The sequence below is a fragment of the Rhipicephalus microplus genome, chromosome 6 (assembly GCF_043290135.1).
Source record: "Rhipicephalus microplus isolate Deutch F79 chromosome 6, USDA_Rmic, whole genome shotgun sequence".
Taxonomy (NCBI): domain Eukaryota; kingdom Metazoa; phylum Arthropoda; class Arachnida; order Ixodida; family Ixodidae; genus Rhipicephalus; species Rhipicephalus microplus.
The window spans coordinates 182645856-182663979 of NC_134705.1; the positions used below are offsets into that span (position 1 = coordinate 182645856).

Here is an 18124-nt window from a genome sequence, read left to right on the forward strand (position 1 = left end):
GATGGCATGGTTAGGCGAGTGATTGTTGACACTAAGTACCTTGATGCTTGGCTGTTGGGCGGTCGTCCGCTAGCCAGGTGTGAGGTGTCCTGTTGTCGTGTCGATGAGCCGGTCGTTGCGGCAGTTCGGGCGGAGGTTGTAGTGAGCCAGAAAATCTGAGCCGATTATTGGCTCGACGACGTCAACGATGACAAAGTTCCAGTGAAGGTCGCGGCGTATGTTCTTGAGCTGAATGTGGCGGCACAGTGAGCCGTACGTCTTGAATGTGGACCGGTTAGCCGCGCTGAGCTTGAAAGATGTTGGTGGGCGAGGACCTTGAAAGTAGGACCGCGGGTAGCAGCAGATGTCGGAACCGCTGTGTTGCGACTTCGTCAGTGACGAAGAAGCGGTGGCCTCCAGGTTGGCAGCTTTTGGTCGTCTCCACCAGCTGCCGTTAGTGCTTCTCGTTGGCGGAGCAGGGTGATCGATATTGCCGGGCCCTGTCACCGAAGGGCCGATGGTACTAGCACCGGCCGTGCTCCAGGCTGCTGTGACGAGGCGGTGACACAGTCACTGCTTTGCTATTGGTATTGCTGACGCGTTCAAATTCGCTCACCTACGCGTTACTCAATGTAGCCGAGTTGTTGATCGATGTTGTCAATGCGGCGCGCAAGCTCTGTGGTATTGAGTGGTGCGGCGACAGTCTGGATGGTGGGCCGTGACTGCGGCACAGAGACCTCGATGATGCAGTCTGTGATGTCGGCAAGATCGTTGAGAAAAAACCTGGGCTGAGCCTGCAAAACTGCTTGGACATGCGGTGAAAATTGTTGAATCCAAATCACTTTCAGCAAGGAATCCGGGACTTTCATTCTGCCCGTGAAAGCACGCATGTGGCGGAGCAGCTGTGAAGGTTCGCGTTCAGCGAGCTTGGCGGACTGAAGTTGTCGCAACTTCTGCTGATCCGAAGGTGACAGGCGGCGTACGAGTTCGGTCTTGAGGTGTTAGTACCGGTTGGTCATTGGTGGGTTGACGAGGATACCGTGGACCTCGTTGGTGAATTGAGCGTCCAAGTGGGCGACGATGTAATTATAACGAGTGCGGTCTTGCGCAATGCGCACCAGAGAAAACTGAGCCTTAACTTGGATGAACCATACGTCGGGCGCCCCCACCGAAAACGGCGGGAGCTCGACGATGACGTGACGTACGTCCGTGTCTTCGGTGGTCACAGGAGTGGTGGCGCCCGCTGGAGCAGGGCTTTGTGGGGCGCGGTCCAAACGCGGCTGTTGGCGGGCCCGAAGTTGCTCTTGCAGGTGTTGCACTTGTTGGCGAAGAGCGACGAGGGCCTCTTGCTCGGCCATGGTTGTGTGGTTGGTTCCAATCCCGGCTCACCAGATGTGGGATATGCGAGTCGGTGAAGGACGGATCGCAACATAAAACGTAACGATGTTTGTTAACAAGCATATAGCAACAGCAGGGCAACCGTGCCGATGCTGCGCTCGAACGGTTGGAGAAACAATCATTGAAACCAAGCTTGGTAGCCGCCTGTGGTAACGTCAGCATCCGGTGAAAGAGTGGTGGCGCTATCCGTTATCGGACGCGCTCTTTGCAGCAAGTGGCCGTGCAACGCCGGGCTTATCAGTGGCGAGACAGTGGCTGCGCAGGACTGTGCGCAGCCACTGTATACATATTGCCGCATTCAACCTGCAGAGGAGAGCTCGCACAGCCAGAGAAGAAGACGAAGCTCTTGCCCGGTCCTCTTTACGAGCGCCTTTCATTTTTAATTAAAGTGAGCTCTTCTATATCGAACTCCTGCTGTGTCTGCGTCGTGACACTGGTGGAGGAGCTGGGTACATGTCCAGGACACCTTCCAACAGCCCGGGTTCTAGTCAACAAAGACTTCCGCTCGTCGAAACACCCGTTCACCGCGCCAGCCGCCGCCTGTTAGGCCTGAGCCCAGAGTTCGGTCCTTAGACGGAAAACATGACCGCGCCGGGAAGCAGTTGCCCCACCATGACGAGCCCAAGCACGACACAGGTGACTGTTTTCACCCCTAAAACTCCTGTGGACTTCCATGGCAACTCATATGAGGACGCAGATGACTGGCTTGAGGAGTTCGAGCGCACAGCCAACGTTAACGGGTGGAACGCCGCACAGAAGTTTGGGTACGTGTATTTCCCTCTTCAAGACGGGGCTCGCACGTGGTTCACGAATCGCGTGTGGTCAACGTGGGACGAGTTCCGGTGGAAGTTCCTGGACACCTTCGCAAACACCGAAAGGTGGGAGCATGCACAACGACTCCTTGAATCACGGATTCAAAAGCCCAACGAGTCTGTTGCTATGTTTGTTGAGGACATGGCTCGTCTCTTTCATCGAGCCGATCCCGAAATGTCCGAGAACAGAAAGATCAGCCACCTCATGCGTGGTGTTAAAGAGCAGCTGTTTGCTGGTCTCGTACGGAACCCACCTTCAAACGTCGACGAATTTTCGAAGGAGGCGACCGCCATAGAACGTGCACTACAGCTACGGTACCGCCAGTACGACCGTCCAAACAACAGCGGACAAATCAGCGCAACCGCCGTGACCACGGTGACTCCTGACGAGCGTTCTTTGCGTGACCTGATACGCGAAATTGTACAATAAGAGGTGAAGAAGCTCGCTGCCACACCGAATGACTGCGCGATTGCGTCGGTCACAGAAGTTGTTCGCCAAGAAATAAGGCAAGCGCTTTCACTTCCCGAGCCGAACACTGAAATAGTTAGGCCAACATATGCAGATATTCTCCGTCGACAGCCTAGATCTAACGTGCTGCCACCTCAACAGTACCACCAGCAACAGCAGCCGACAGTGCCTTGGTACTACAGGCAAACGTCGACGCCGATGTGACCCCCACTCCGCAAAACCGACATATGGCGTACCCCTGACTACAGGCCCCTGTGCTTCCATTGTGGGGAAGCAGGCCACATCGTGCGGTATTGTCCTCATCGCGTTGCCGGGCATCAAGGATTTCCGTCCACTACCCCTCGGCGCTATTTCGACGGAAGACGCAACGTTGAAACGAGCGCGACGATCCCGCGAGACGTTTCTCCTGGGTTCCGGTCACGCACGCCCTCCCCAGGTCATTTTCCCCGATCTAATAGAGGTAGCACCACGGACATGGCGAGAGGAAGGTCTCCCAGTCCACGCCGGGGAAACTAGAAGCAGCGACCTTAGGGGGAAAGGTTGCGAATCGCCGAAGATTTGAAAATCCCCAATTGCCGCCGCATGAAGTGCCACACATTTCGAATGAACCGACGAAAGACGAGATTGTCACCGCCGACATTACACTTTCAATTGACGGTCACGACGTGACCGCACTGGTCGACACTGGTGCGGACTTTTCAATAATGAGTGCGAATCTGGCCGACCAACTCAAGAAGGTAAAAATGGAATGGACGGGGCCGCAAATTCGAGGAGCCGGAGGCCAGCTGCTGACACCTACCGGACAGTGCACCGCACGAATCAAGATCGGGGATTCATCATTCGTGGCAACCTTCATTATTCTTTCTGAGTGTTGTAAACAGGCCATCTTAAGTATGGATTTCCTGCGGGAGTACGGTGCCATTATAAATATACCGGACGGTGTACTGACCTTTTCAGCGGACCATAGCGCAGCGCTGCAGCGCAAGCCCATGCGCGTGATTGACGACGTGACCATGCCACCGTTGTCATGCCGCCTCGTCTCTGTCACGTGTAACACGCAGCATAGTGGAGAAGGTGTCGCGGAACAAATATCGACGCTTTTACTCTCTCGAGGAATAGCTATTGCCAGAAGTCTCGTCAGTGTAGTGTCTGGGCAAGCAGAGGTCCTGTTGACAAACTTCAGCAACGAGCGTCGACACATTGCAGAGGGTACCACAGTTGCATACTTCGAAGAAATTGTAGAATTCCGCGAGTGCTTCGCATTACAACAGGCAGAGACGCCGGCCGCTTCAACACCACTGCCTGTCGACGTGAGCACAGATTTATCGCCAGCGCAGAGGCAGAGTCTTCTAGATATTCTCGGCCAGTTTGAAGATTGTTTTAGATGCGGAGCATCTTATACTCGCGCCTTGTAGTGCGCCGTCCGCGTCGTCCGCGCCGTCCACACCGCTTCTCGAACATTCGACAGCTGACGCGCGCTCATGCGCCGTCGCGCCGTCGCCCACTCTTCCACCATCTGTGCATCCCTTCCTCCTCTACACACCGCGCGCGCTTCACTCCTCCACCATCTGTGCACCCTTCCTCCTCTACACACCGCGTTCGACATCTACAATTCGCCTGATTCTCTAGTGGACGCGCATGTGGCGTCGCGCTTCGAGAACATTCAACAGCTGACAGTGCATGTGCCGTCGTGCTGTATATATACTCAAGGTCGGCGCTCGCTCGCTCAGTTGCCGCTCGTCGGTTGGTTTGTACGGCGCGTCGACGTCCAAGGTCGCGGTGAAATGAATTCCAACGAATCCACAAACACAATGATCGACGTCCCTTCGACCAGCGCCGCCCTTTCGCATACGTGTGTACGTGTTCACTCATTTAACACCCCCTCCTACAACCACGTTAACCAATTTAGCCATCGACCCAAGTAAGTCGCAATTTAACACCCCATTTCACAACCACGTTAACCAATTTAGCCATCGACCCAAGTAAGTCGCACTTTAACACCCCGTTAACCAATTATATGGTCCGCATCCTCCTCAGTGTTCCCCCGAGGAAAGCTGCGGGCAATTTTTTCTTCGACCTCGAGAGTAAATCAAACGCCACTGGCAAAGCACCGAATTATAACGGAAGAGACGGCAAGACCAATTCGACAAAACCCATACCACGTGGCACCGAAAGAACGCGAAGCAATCCAAGAACAAGTCCAGAAAATGCTCAATGATGACATCATTCAGCCGTAAAAAGCCCTTGGGCATCACCGGTAGTGCTAGTTAAGAAGAAAGACGGCAGCTTACGCTTCTGTGTGGACAACCGCAAGCTTAACCGCGTGACAAAGACGTATACCCACAACCGCGTATTGACGATTCACTTGACAGACTGAGGCATGCACGCTTCTTCTCGTCGATGGACCTGAAAAGCGGTTATTGGCAAATCGAGGTCGATGAGCGGGACAGAGAAAAGACTGCTTTTGTTACGCCTGACGGGCTTTACGAGTTTAAAGTCTTGCCCTTCGGATTGTGCTCAGCCCCAGCAACATTTCAGAGACTGATGGATACCGTCCTATCAGGCCTTAAGTGGCAGACATGTCTGGTATACCTCGGCGACGTCATTGTTTTCGCACCAACATTCGAGGAACATCTAAGACGGCTGCTATTAGTATTTCGAGCAATACGGTCCGCTGGCTTATCGCTGAAACCTGAGAAATGTCATTTCGGTTTCAAGGCACTTCGATTGTTAGGACATGTGGTGAGCCATGAAGGTGTTCGTCCGGACCCCGACAAGATCAACGCCGTCTGAAAATTTCCGGTGCCAACAGAAAAGAAGGCCGTAAGACGTTTTCTTGGCCTTTGCGCCTACTACCGCAGATTTATCGCCAATTTCTCGCACATAGCGTCGCCCTTAACACGCATAACGAGAGACGATGTTCCATTTTTATGGGGCGAAGAGGAACAAGCAGCATTTGACGGTCTACGACAGCGCCTGCAGACACCCCCTGTGCTTGCTCACTTTGACGAGGACGCTCCAACAATGATCCACACTGATGCCAGCAACGTAGGTTTAGGCGCTGTACTCGTCCAGTGGCAAGACTCAGCCGAGAGAGTGATTGCATATGCAAGTAGGACGCTTTCCCGTGCCGAGTCCCATTATTCCACAACGGAAAAGGAATGTCTTGCTGTAGTATGGGCAGTTCTGAAGTTTCGCCCATACCTCTACGGCCGTCCTTTCCACGTAGTCAGCGACCACCACTCTCTTTGCTGGCTGACCAACTTGAAGGACCCATCCGGTCGGCTAGCGCGCTGGAGCTTACGCCTACAAGAATTCGATATGACGGTCGCCTATAAGTCGAGACGACAGCACTCTGATGCTGATTGCTTATCCAGGTCGCCTATAAAGCAAGATGATGTCACAGAAGATGATGACATGGCATTTTTAGGAGTGGTCGACCCGGTCACCATTTCGTCTAAGCAGAAAGAAGACAGTGAGTTGCTCCCTCTTATTAATTTTCTTAACGGCCAGTCTACAAGCGTTCCCAAGATATTTGCAAGGAGCCTGCCATCATTCTGCTTGCGCAGTGGTGTCCTATACAAGAAGAACTTTGCCCCCAGCGGAAATGCCCACTTACTTGTCGTCCCGACATCCATTCGCGATGAGATCCTGAGCGCTTGCCACGATGAGCCAACCTCCGGCCACCTCGGATACACGCGCACATTGGCCAGAATCCAACAAAAGTACTACTGGCCGAAGCTTCCAGGCACTGTAAAGCATTACGTCCGCACGTGTCTCGATTGTCAACGACGAAAATCGCCACCTTTAAAACCAGCCGGATTGTTGCAACCAGTTCAAGTGCCCACCATGCCTTTTGCACAAATCGGAATGGATCTCCTTGGACCATTTCCGACTTCGCATACTGGAAATAAGTGGCTAATTGTCGCTACGGACTATCTTACTCACTACGCAGAAACAAAGGCTTTATCAAGTGGAACCGCAGTAGAAGCGGCACGATTTTTCATTGAAAATATCTTTCTGAGGCATGGTACTCCTAGAATTATAATAACAGACAGAGGTACCGCTTTCACGGCCATGCTCCTCAAGTCAGTGCTTGAGTTGAGTGGAACAGCGCATCGAAAAACTACCTCCTACCACCCACAAACCAACGGCTTAACAGAACGCCTCAACAAGACAATTGCTGATATGCTTAGTATGTACATCGACGTGGATCATAAAAATTGGGACGACGTTCTACCATACGTGACGTTTGCTTATAATACGGCGCGCCAGAAAACTACGCGGAGCACGCCATTTAGTCTTCTTTATGGCCGTGAAGTGACGACAATGCTTGATGCCATGCTGCTGCACGACTGCGAGGATACAGACACGGATGTTCAAGCCTTTACCCAACGAGCTGAAGAGGCACGGCAGCTAGCACGCGTGCGAATCGCCCGACAGCAGAGTTATGACACACAACGTTATAACCTGCGACACCGATACGTCACTTATCAATCAGGCGAGAAAGTGTGGGTCTGGAGCCCTATTCGCCGACGCGGCCTTTGTGAAAAGTTATTGAAGAAGTACTTTGGTCCCTACAATGTTATACGGCGCCTAAGTGACGTGAATTATGAGGTCATCCCTGACAGTTCCTCACGAGCTCAAAAATCTGAAATCGTACACGTTGTGCGGATGAAGCCATATTGCAGTGAGCCAGTTGCGTAATACGTCAACTACATACACCGCGTATTCTGTAGCCGAGCATCGGGTCGATGCTCTTCCTGGAAGGAGGCAAATGCCGCATTCAACCTGCAGAGGAGAGCTCGCACAGCCAGAGAAGAAGACGAAGCTCTTGCCCGGTCCTCTTTACGAGCGCCTTTCATTTTTAATTAAAGTGAGCTCTTTTATATCGAACTCCTGCTGTGTCTGCGTCGTGACAATATATATACAGTGGCTATGTATATATATAAATATATATTCCTGCTCACGGTTGGTTATTTTTTCATCAACTTTTCTTTCTTCTTATTTACATTCCATTGGTTCTAATAACTTCCCCTGTACATTCCTTGGCATTACTTTATGTTAGATCTCATTAATATTGTGTTAAAACACAGAAAAACGAGCCCTTAGGTATACACTTCTTTCCCTTATATATATATATATATATATATATATATATATATATATATATATATGTGTGTGTGTGTGTGTGTGTGTGTGTGTGTGTGTGTGTGTGTGTGTGTGTGTGTGTGTGTGTGTGTGTGTGTGTGTGTGTGTGTGTGTGTGTGTGTGTGTGTGTGTGTGTGTGTGTGTGTGTGTGTGTGTGTGTTGCAACAATAAAGTCTACCATCGCGTATGTACGTATTGATGTAGTGCGCGGCACATATAAAATGAAATTGAACCCCCCCCCCCCTTCTTACTACGTCCTACCGAGACAGATAATATACCTGGCCGTTCGGTACGGCGCCCCCAGACGGCGCAACGTGCGCACGGCGCTGGCGCTGCCGGAACGTCGCGGAACCATCCGCGGGAGGGCTGGAACTGGGCGGGCAGTTTCGAGTCGAACAGCGCCACGCTGGCGAACAAGAGCCGCGAGTCGGGACCCACGCGATCGCCGGAGAACATGGGGCTCTCGAAGCTGAAGTCGGACAGCGCCTGGAACAGGCCGTCGATGTAGAGGCGGCACTCTTCGGCGCACGTGGCGAAGTCCCTGAAATAGCAATTGGCAGCCAAATAAAAGGGAGAGAAAGAAACACTTATTGTGTTCGGAAAAAAGTATTGTCACGAACGTCAATAACACTCAACAAAACATTTTCTTCTTAGACATACATTAACGACGATGACAAAAGAGACGTCATTTACATGAACATGTATATGAGATGACGTTGAAAGAACATGTACATACGATGGTTCATACAAACACAACCACAAAAAATATTCACTCATTACACGACATTGCAGCTGGACTTGCACGCCCCACTAGTTTAAGACGGCTCGTTCTGGCTCTGTAGTTTTCTGTAAGTTTCGTGACTTTGGCAAATTTTGTTATAAAATTAATTGCATTGGAGATCACATTACCAACCGATCCGCATACGTTCTTTTTGTCGGAAATAGCAACCTTTTATCATATAATTATACCATAACATTTACATTAGCGAAACGAATATGTGGAGTTTAACTTCCCAAAACCACCATGTGATTATGAAAGACGCCGTATATAGTGGAGGGCTACGGAAATTTCGACCACCTGCGGTTCTTTAACGTGCACCCAAATCTGGGCACATGGGCCTACAGTATTTTCACCTCCTCCTAAAATGCAGCCGGGATTCGATCCCCATTAGCGAAACAAAAGCCCTTCATTCAGTGTGATCGTGTATCACTTTGGCGTATTATGTACGAGGATAAAGTATGGAGCAGGCGCGTAACCAGAAATATTTTTCAAGGGGAGGGGGGGCATCTTGATTTCGTGAGCCCCCTTCCCCCCTTAGAATGGCCATTTCTCGCTCTCCATGCCTTGGCGAAAAAAATTTCAGGGGCGGGGGGGTGGGGGGGGGAACAACACCACCTAGAACTAGGAGAAGGCCCGCGCATGTCCCCCTCTCCACACCAACTACGTCACCACAGTGAGATCTGCAAGCCCGACGACGCGAGCAGAGAGAGCGCACGGCGCGCACGGAAACTGGCGCGGCTCGGCTTGGCTTTCAGCTGTGGCTAGTACGGAATCCATCTGCCAGCATGCGCGTTGTGGGTAGAAAACTGTTTATTGAATGTGGCAGCCGCAAGGTGTTTTTGATGCAGAAAATAAGGAAAATTTTTATGTGTTTTCATTTACATCATGGTCTATTCATGCGGCGCAGTACTGGTTATAAAAATTGCGATATACTGCAGGCTTCAATACATAAGAGCACCAATGCTAGCGGTATCAGCCTAAGCATCTGGCAACGCTGACACTATTTCCAGTGCTGCAGCTTGTTGGCGTGCATTTTCTTTGTACTCAGTTGCTCAGGCGTGCTGCATGAACTTTTGCTGGTGTGCTGGCGAAAATGCCTGGGTGCTGCTGTGCACCGAACTGTCGATCGAACTACGCTAATGGACCGCGAGCACGCGTGTACAGGTTTCTGTTGGACCCCGCCCAAAATGCAGCGTGGACGAAGGCTGTGCGGCGGGAAAACTTCACACCTACGAAGTACACTGTGGCAAGCACATGTTCCCGTTTGTTTTCCGGCAGTCGTGCTTCTCGTGGGAACAGAGTCTAGTTAATTGCGTGACGCATGCAACCGTTACGACGCGCTACGCACCTTAAGGATTGGCAACTGAGCAAATGGTGTGTTTCAGTGTAATATTGTTCCATGTTCGTGCCGTAAAGTATAGTGCCATGTTTACGCCTCGGGTTGCTCATGTGCGGTTCTGCCTAATCAGAAATTGATTTAGCGCAATGTATTCGCGAGTAAAACTGCCTGCGTCGAACATACGATGTAGACGGCGTAGTTACTTTACATGTGGGGCGTCCGCCACTACTTGAGCGCCAAACAAACGATGGCTCGTGGTTTACCGTCTCAAAGCAAGGTTCGCTAAGTGAGACGTCATTCTTGTTGACTGCGTGGTCGTGGATGCCGTACAGAAGCAGATAAATAAAGCGAAAGAATTTGTCTTAATCTTTACAAACGGCGCACTGGGATCATATTATTCTGTAAAACTGTTATGTATAATTCTGTCGCTTTCATCTTATACTTCGTTGTTTGTGCTTATGTTCCAGGTCTGTGAGCACCACTTTCTTGAAAGTGACTTCGTAGACTCCACCAGCTACACTGACAGCATGACTGGGAAAGTAATTGAAGTACCCCTCAAGCTGAGGCGCTTGAAGCCTTCTGCAATCCCAAGCGTTTTCCCTAATTGCCCTGCTTACTTGTCCCGCCAAGAAACTTCTGCACGCGAGAGCCCAGAAGAAAAGCGCGCTCGTGTTGACGCAGAAGCGTTGCAGGAAGCAATACGGTTATCAGAGCAGTCTCACGAAGCGGAAGAAAAGAAGAATGTCATCGCCACTTTCGAAGACCTATTGACAGCAGTAGGTGACCTCTCTCTTACTGACTTCTGTACCAAGGTGGTCACCCAGAAACAAGTACTTTTCCTCAACTTCAGCGACCAAGGTGCCCCAGTTGTGCATCGTGCAGTGACAGTGGCATCCGACTTTTCTTTGGCAGTGTATGTTGGTGAAATGAGGTTACAAAACCTAGGTTCCTCTGTGCTTCCTATGACAATTTCTGACTTGAGAGTGCTTCACAAAGTTCTGTGCGATGTGGAAGACGTCACGAAGGATTCCACAAATAATGAACTCCAACTAGAGATTCTGCTGAAGCATGTCGTGGCACTCCTGGAGCAACTGTCATCTTCAGCTCTCCCGCATGAGTGGCAAGTGCAAGTCGTCAAATTTGTGACACAGCAACTTCAAGTTCTCCTCACTAAGGCGTCGACTTACCCAGCTGACTTTCTGGTGTTCTGCAGCCTTGTGTACACAATATCGCCGCACGCATACAGATTCATCAGGAGTACAGCAAAATGAAAGCTCCCACATCCACAGACAATAAGACGCATTTGTGCCTCTTACCGTGCTAGCCCATCCAGAGAGCAACAAGAGGATTCATTCCTTTCTTATGCAAGGAGACTGGTATCAACACTAAAAGACCATGAGCGCTTTGTGACGCTTATGATGGACGAGATCCACCTGCAGGCATCCTTTCAGTACAAGGGTGGTTATGTCACTGGTGCAGCGACAAACAATGAAAATGCGGCAAAGACAGCATACGTCTTTATGATACAAAGCTTGTTATCATCAAACAAGGATGTTGTGCATATACTTCCAGTAGCACAAATAGAAGCGAAACAGCTACATGAATTTCTTGATCTGCTGATCAGGCACCTAGAAGACATTGGAATACGAGTAGTTGCAGTGGTGTCTGACAACAACTCGATCAACCGAAAGGCTATGTCATTTTTTGCTGATCCTCCCAAAGTGAGCATTGTATACAGGCACCCGTCAGACTCGTCAAGACCCTTGTTTTTTATTCTGGATGCAGTGCATATATTAAAGTGTATCCGAAATAACTGGCTGAATCAGTGTAATTGTGGAAGGTGCATCTTCTTTCCCAATTTCAGTGCCCTCTCGGAAAACCCATCTGTCCTGACAGCCTCGTTTAACACACTATGCAAGTTGCATGAAGGAGAAAAAAATGAGCTTTTGCGACTAGCTCCAACTTTGTCCTTCAAGTCGCTGAATCCATCCAATCTAGAGCGACAAAATGTAAAGCTCGCACTGAGGATCTTCAACAGTTCAACTGCTGCAGCACTAAGAAGCACCAAAGTCGCACTTGAGCATAAAGCTGGTACATTGGAACTTATTAACATTGTTTTGACATGGTGGAATGTGGTGAATGTCAAGACCCCATTCAAAGGTCAGCGTCTCCGAGACCCATTTCAAGAACCGATAAGTGCACTGCAATGCCACCAAATTGAGTTTCTAAACAAGATTGTGGATTGGTTGGACCACTGGCAGAGCTTGAAGCATGATGTTGGCCAGTTAACTCGCGAAACGCACATGGCACTGCGACATACCTCACATGCCCTTGTTGAGGTGTCAACGTATTGCATTGAAGAACTTCGGTTCAAATACGTTTTGCTAGGGAAATTTCAAACCGACAGTTTGGAAGACAGGTTTGGCAGGTACAGGCAGCTGTCTGGTGCCCAATACCACGTTTCGATACGTCAGATTTATGAATCCGAGCACAAGCTGAGACTTCAGAAGCTACTTGATCTTCCCAACTTGGATACCATTGCAACTTGCATTCCTACCACTGATTTGAAATTCCTTGTTAAGCAGTTTGATGTTGCAGTGATGGACGATGATGTGAAGGAGGAGAAAATGCTACCAGCTATTACATATGTAGCAGGATATTGTGCATATGCTGCAGTTAGGAAACTTGCCTGCTCTTCCTGCCAGGAAAACTTGACTGTTGAGAATCGGACCATTGAACTGGATGATGATGTGCTGATAGCTAATGCAACGCGTGGTCGACTGAAATTTCCACAAGCGGTAGTTGTGAATGCCGTGCTCACAATGGAAATTGTGCTTGACAAGCTGAGAAGTCCGAAGTACGCATCACAATTTTTTGCTTGCGCAAAACAAAAAGAAGTTCTTGTAAGCCTCGCGACTTCCCTTGTTGAGTGCAATGAAGACTTGGATTTCTGCGATGGTGGCCACTCACCTGAACTTGTCTTAAACTATGTTCTCAGTGCTGCTGCCAATACGCTGCTGAATAATTTGTGCAAAGTTCAAAATAACAAGCTGAATGAAAGCAAGGCTGCAAAGCGGAACAAAGTTGAAAATAAAGGAACTGAAAGCAAGGCTGCGAAGCGGAAGCTCAGTACTCTTCAAGCATAATCTTCTTTCTTGTGAATTGTTCTGCCTGTTTGGATTATGCTGTATCACGAATAAATATGTCTCACAGCGAAAATTTAAGCCTATTTTAAACTGCACGAAATGGCTGTGCATGCTGTTGAAAATTTCACGAGTGCCTGATGAATTATTTCAAGCCAGCGTTTAGTTAAAACATACTGAAAATATTCCTTAATGCAAATATTCTGTGCACTCCAAAACCGCGAAAATAATAATAATAATGTAGGGAAAATGCCATTTCAGAAAGAAAAAGCGTAGCATTGGGTGAAGCCGACTTTTAGGCCGATCTCACTGCGGTGACGTCACGCAACCCTGCACAGGCCTTCTCTAGTTGTAGGTGGTGTTGCGTGGGCACGTGTTTGGTGGGCCACCGCCCCCGAGTACGAGTACATGCTCTCTTCCCAGCCTTTTGGCGTAACATTTCAGAAATTGCGGGGGCTTCTACTCTGGAACTAGGCGCAGCTTTTATAACTCTGATCTCGGTGTCGTAGGGGGAAAAGCCGGGCGCCGTCGAGCGTTCAATAAATGCTGCCTCAGAATGTGCGCCGGTGACGCGTTATCTGGAGGCGCGCTATTTTCCAATTATTCAAGGTTCTCTCTCATTCTTGGGCTCGTCAGGACACCAGCCGTTTCTGATATGGCAGCCTGGTCTTTCGTTGAGGTGACTTGACATTTACTGTTGCCACATTTTATTGCTTTCTGGATACGAACGCGTGGCTGTCGTCTTTGCACATAGCAACTGGAGTGTGGCATGGCTCAGAGAGTTGTTAATGCTTCAGTTCCAGACATGGAGAAAATATAGAAAAGATAGAAAGGGGCGATTCGCAGTGAGACATACATACATACTTACATAAATACATACATACATACATACATATATACATACATACATACATACATACATACATACATACATACATACATACATACATACATACATACATACATACATACATACATACATACATACATACATACATACATACATACATACATACATACATACATACATACATACATACATACATACATACATACATACATACATACATAGATAGATAGATAGATAGATAGATAGATAGATAGATAGATAGATAGATAGATAGATAGATAGATAGATAGATAGATAGATAGATAGATAGATAGATAGATAGATAAAAAAGTTGTATATCAGGCACTTGAACACCAAGTATCGCTTCTCATTTTCCCGGTAGGGCATTATTACGACCTCCCTGATTGCCGTGGACTCAGCATACGGGTACGTACATGACGTGAATCTGGGGCGAGAACATAGCCAGCGGCTTGTGGTAGCGGGTGGTGAGGTGTACGCTGGCGTCGTGGCACAGCGTGAGGTAGCTGGTCATCGCGCCCGCCGCTCCCAACTTCCTCCTGGGCCGATGGAAGTCGCAGCAGAACAGCATGCAGGCGTGCAGTCCGAAGACGTCCGTTAGCGAACTCTGGCGGCGGCCGACTCCGCATGCGGCAGTGTCCCTGTGACAGGGAATGAAATATTAATCGTTCATGGTGACGGTACCACTTAAGTATGAACCTTCACATGAACGAGAGATCAACAACTACTTCGTCAAAAAAAATCGATTTAGCCACATGGACGACGAAATGAATGCGATGCAACAAATTGGAATGTAATAAAATGTAATCATCTCTTTTGGATGCGATCTGCCGTAGCTCTACAAGAGAATATGGCCACTTCAAGGAGCAAAGGGGTTTTCGCGCTGTCCGTCACCACAGCAGTGAAACTGCAGCAGCTACGAGGGTATACTAGCAGTCTACTGATGGCTCACTCGAGTGATAGCCTACTTTTAAGCAAAGTTCACCATTGCTTCATATTCTTCGCCTGACGAAAGTCGTCAACAGCAAGCCTTGCTCGCGGGACGACGTTATCGATTTGTGAACATGACGGCGACAGCAAAAACCCACTAAGAGCGCCCGTATAATTAATATTGCAATAATAAAAGCGAACTAAATGTCCTTCGACGGGTTCTGGACGTAGATGGAGCACGTAGTCCAGGACTCCACAAACCACGGTAGCTGTGCGAGCTTTCTCCGACCATATTGGTAGTTGATACAGAAATACGACGCTTTATAGCGAGGGTTCCCACTGGGGCACTTCAGCAAGCCATCTTCAGAACACGTTGTCCTCCAACATCGCACCTTACGGGTGTGACATGGTGTCATGCTGATGTCAAGATCTCCCAAGTAATCTTGGCGGCATGTAATGACGCCATCTGATAAAGATATGACACCTTCGGCTATTCTGGCCTCTCAAAGCGAGTTTAAAATGCTTGTAAGATTCAAAAAAATTTAATTAAATAACAGTGTAGATCTACGATCAGCTCCTTCGCATGACTATCGGACAAGAGGAATTCGATTAAAAACTACCATGCACAAAACCTCATAGTCTGGATATCTCCTTTCTTGCGTGATCTTGACGCAGAGTCGCGCGTTGGGCCGACACTGCTGTTTATCCGAAGCGTTCGATTGCCAAGGCCCTCACGTATTTTGAAATCCCAAATGAAAGGCGTTCTGCGATCGCTTTTCCGAACACTACTTCGCTGTGCCGTAGCGGCCCGCTGTGTGGGTGAAGCGCCAGGTATGAACTGTCTATAAATGCGTTAAATCTTTACAATGTTATTTCAAGGCGCTGGATATTCTGTTGCAGCAAAAATTAGCTCAGGCTTGTCAGCTTCGAATCAAGCCTGTTGGTCATAACTATACCAACGGTTGTCTTTCGTAAAGCCCCTCCATGCGTTTTCCGCCGGCAGTAGACTCGATGGAGGGCTTTTAGTCTTGCCTATTCGCGCTACGCGTTCTGCCCATGCACATGTCTGCTCGTTTCCATAAAGATATACTTAACAGCCATATGCTTCCTGTCACACTCTGCTCTCTTCTTATCCTATCAACTATCATTTTCTTTTCTATCGCTCACTGCGTCGACCTCAATCTAAGCACATACTCAGTGACAGCTTCCCATGGCGAGTCGTCGCCGGCTAAACCGAGGAGGCGTCCGAGCTGCCGCCTCGTCTCGCCAGCTGCGCCGTGGTGCATCATGATGAGCATGCAGGCAGCGTGGTGTGGTGACAGCAGGACGGTGCCCTGATGGCCCGGTTCCTCTCGCACGGCATTGCAAAGGTCCAGGGGCAGCTGCAGCAAGGGCCCGCGAAGCTCAGCTTCCAGCGAGAAGGGCAGAGGGTGCGACACCCTGCGCAGGATAAGAGCCGTATATTTATTTGAACGGTTCGGTGGTTCGTGGTTCTTCAAAGAACTTGAGAGCTCGAGAAGGGGGGTAACAGACGACGTAGAAAAGGGTGCTCGTGTTGTGTGGTGGTTCTGTCATCAGTGCACTATCGACCACGGTTCTTTGAACTATATACCAAGACCTATACACTATAGTAAGCAAGCAAGCACGCAGGTTTTGTGTGCATCATTCGCACCGGTGACCGATAAGAGAAGGCGTGGGTGCATGCACCTATTGCTGTACTGCAAAGCACGTACCTCATGGTGAACAGTCCGCTCCAGCCCATTGGCCGGTAAATGAGAGGGACCCTCGCGGAATGCATATCGTGGTGGCTTGACCTGCGAGGAAAGCGAATGAGCAGTAAATGCAAAAGGAAAAGTTTTAGCATTACTTTTAATGTATGTAATTACATTTAGTTACCGTGATAGCCAATGATCGGGCAACTTGCCAGCAGCACTCGCAATATACAAGTTCATACGAAAATGCGGGTATGACACGAGTGAATAGCGGATATCTTTACACTAACTCTTGAAATGTCTGCTTTCGATTTTAGAGCCTAAGAACACTGTGATGTGCGTTGACGGTGCAGGAGACTTGTAGATTACTTATGTGTACATGAAAGGTATGTGAGAGGTGGAAGTAGATCAAGGCTGTGTCACTATGTCTCCTACGGGATTCAGAGTAATGTTACTTTACTTGCAAGAACACGAACAAAACTGCCGTTTTCTCAACGGACCGTAATGTTCTGGCACTCGATAAACCTTAAATTTGTACTGCAGCGTCCGGCAGAGAAGTTACGACGGTACAACGTGGCTTCACTGGTGGAGCTTGTTAACAACCTTAAACGTCGAGACAAAACCCACTTTTTTTCACGCCTTCTCGCCTCCAGGTCGCATCCAGACGATGCCGCCGAGTGGCCCGACATCAGCGAGTGCGAGGTAGTGCTCGACGTCACCGTAAAGGCGCTGCTATCCTCCGAAGTCGAAGACATGACGCTGGACGCCTCCAACCGGGTCTGCCTGCGACGCCGTCGCGACTCCAGCAGCTCCTCTTGCAGTCGCTGCTGGTGCTGTTGAGCCGCTCGATGTGGTTGAGCCGGTACCGACTGCTCATGAGCGTCCTGGTGGGCATGTTGGCATTGGTCCCGTTGTTCCTGCTGCGGCAAGTGCCTCGAAGCCGGCTGGATTTCTGGGCTGTGTACCCGATCGTTTTGTTCCTGTACGCGCCGTGTGTCCGAACCTTGGCTACCACCGCCTTCAGAGGACAAGCCTGGACGTTCCATTGGGCTGATTGCACGGTCGCTTTGTTCCTGTACCCGCTGTTGGTCCGAACCCGGGCTACTGCCGCCTTCAGTGGACAAACCCGGACGTTCCATTGGGCTGTGTACAAGGTTGCTATGTTCCTGTCCTCGTTGTTCGTCCGAACCCGGAATACCACCGCCTTCAGTGGACAAAACCGGACGCTCCATCTACATTCGGCCTCGGTCAGCCGGTGTCTATTCTGTAGCCTTGGAGGAACGACCGGCAGAGGGATAGGCTCGCGTACTCGGAACTTTTTTTTAGGAAGACAGTGATCTAACTCAGGGCGTTGCCGATGGCCGTTCGGTTGAGCGTGCAGGCTGGCAGTCAAGGAGCGCGTTGCGGGCAGCTCTAGCTCGTGCGATGGCGATCCGGCTATACCCTTTGGATCGGGTCGACAGCGCTCCATGCGCGGCCTAGCCTGAACAGCGCGGCGGTAGCGATGATGATTGTGGCGTAACCTTCTGTAAGTGTAGTAGA

The 18124-nt window shown here is 49.6% G+C and overlaps 1 protein-coding gene across 1 annotated transcript; it reads right to left on the bottom strand.

Annotated features, from left to right (window-relative positions):
• Positions 1–1675: 1675 nt before the first annotated feature.
• LOC142766100 (uncharacterized) lies at positions 1676–17814 on the bottom strand. Its single transcript, XM_075867941.1, has 6 exons — positions 17210–17814; positions 16604–16684; positions 16065–16310; positions 14357–14581; positions 8088–8350; positions 1676–1680 (listed from the first exon to the last, which is right to left on the bottom strand). The coding sequence occupies exons 1-6, from the start codon at positions 17812–17814 to the stop codon at positions 1676–1678; spliced, it is 1425 nt and encodes a 474-aa protein (XP_075724056.1).
• Between the last annotated feature and the right edge of the window lie 310 nt (positions 17815–18124).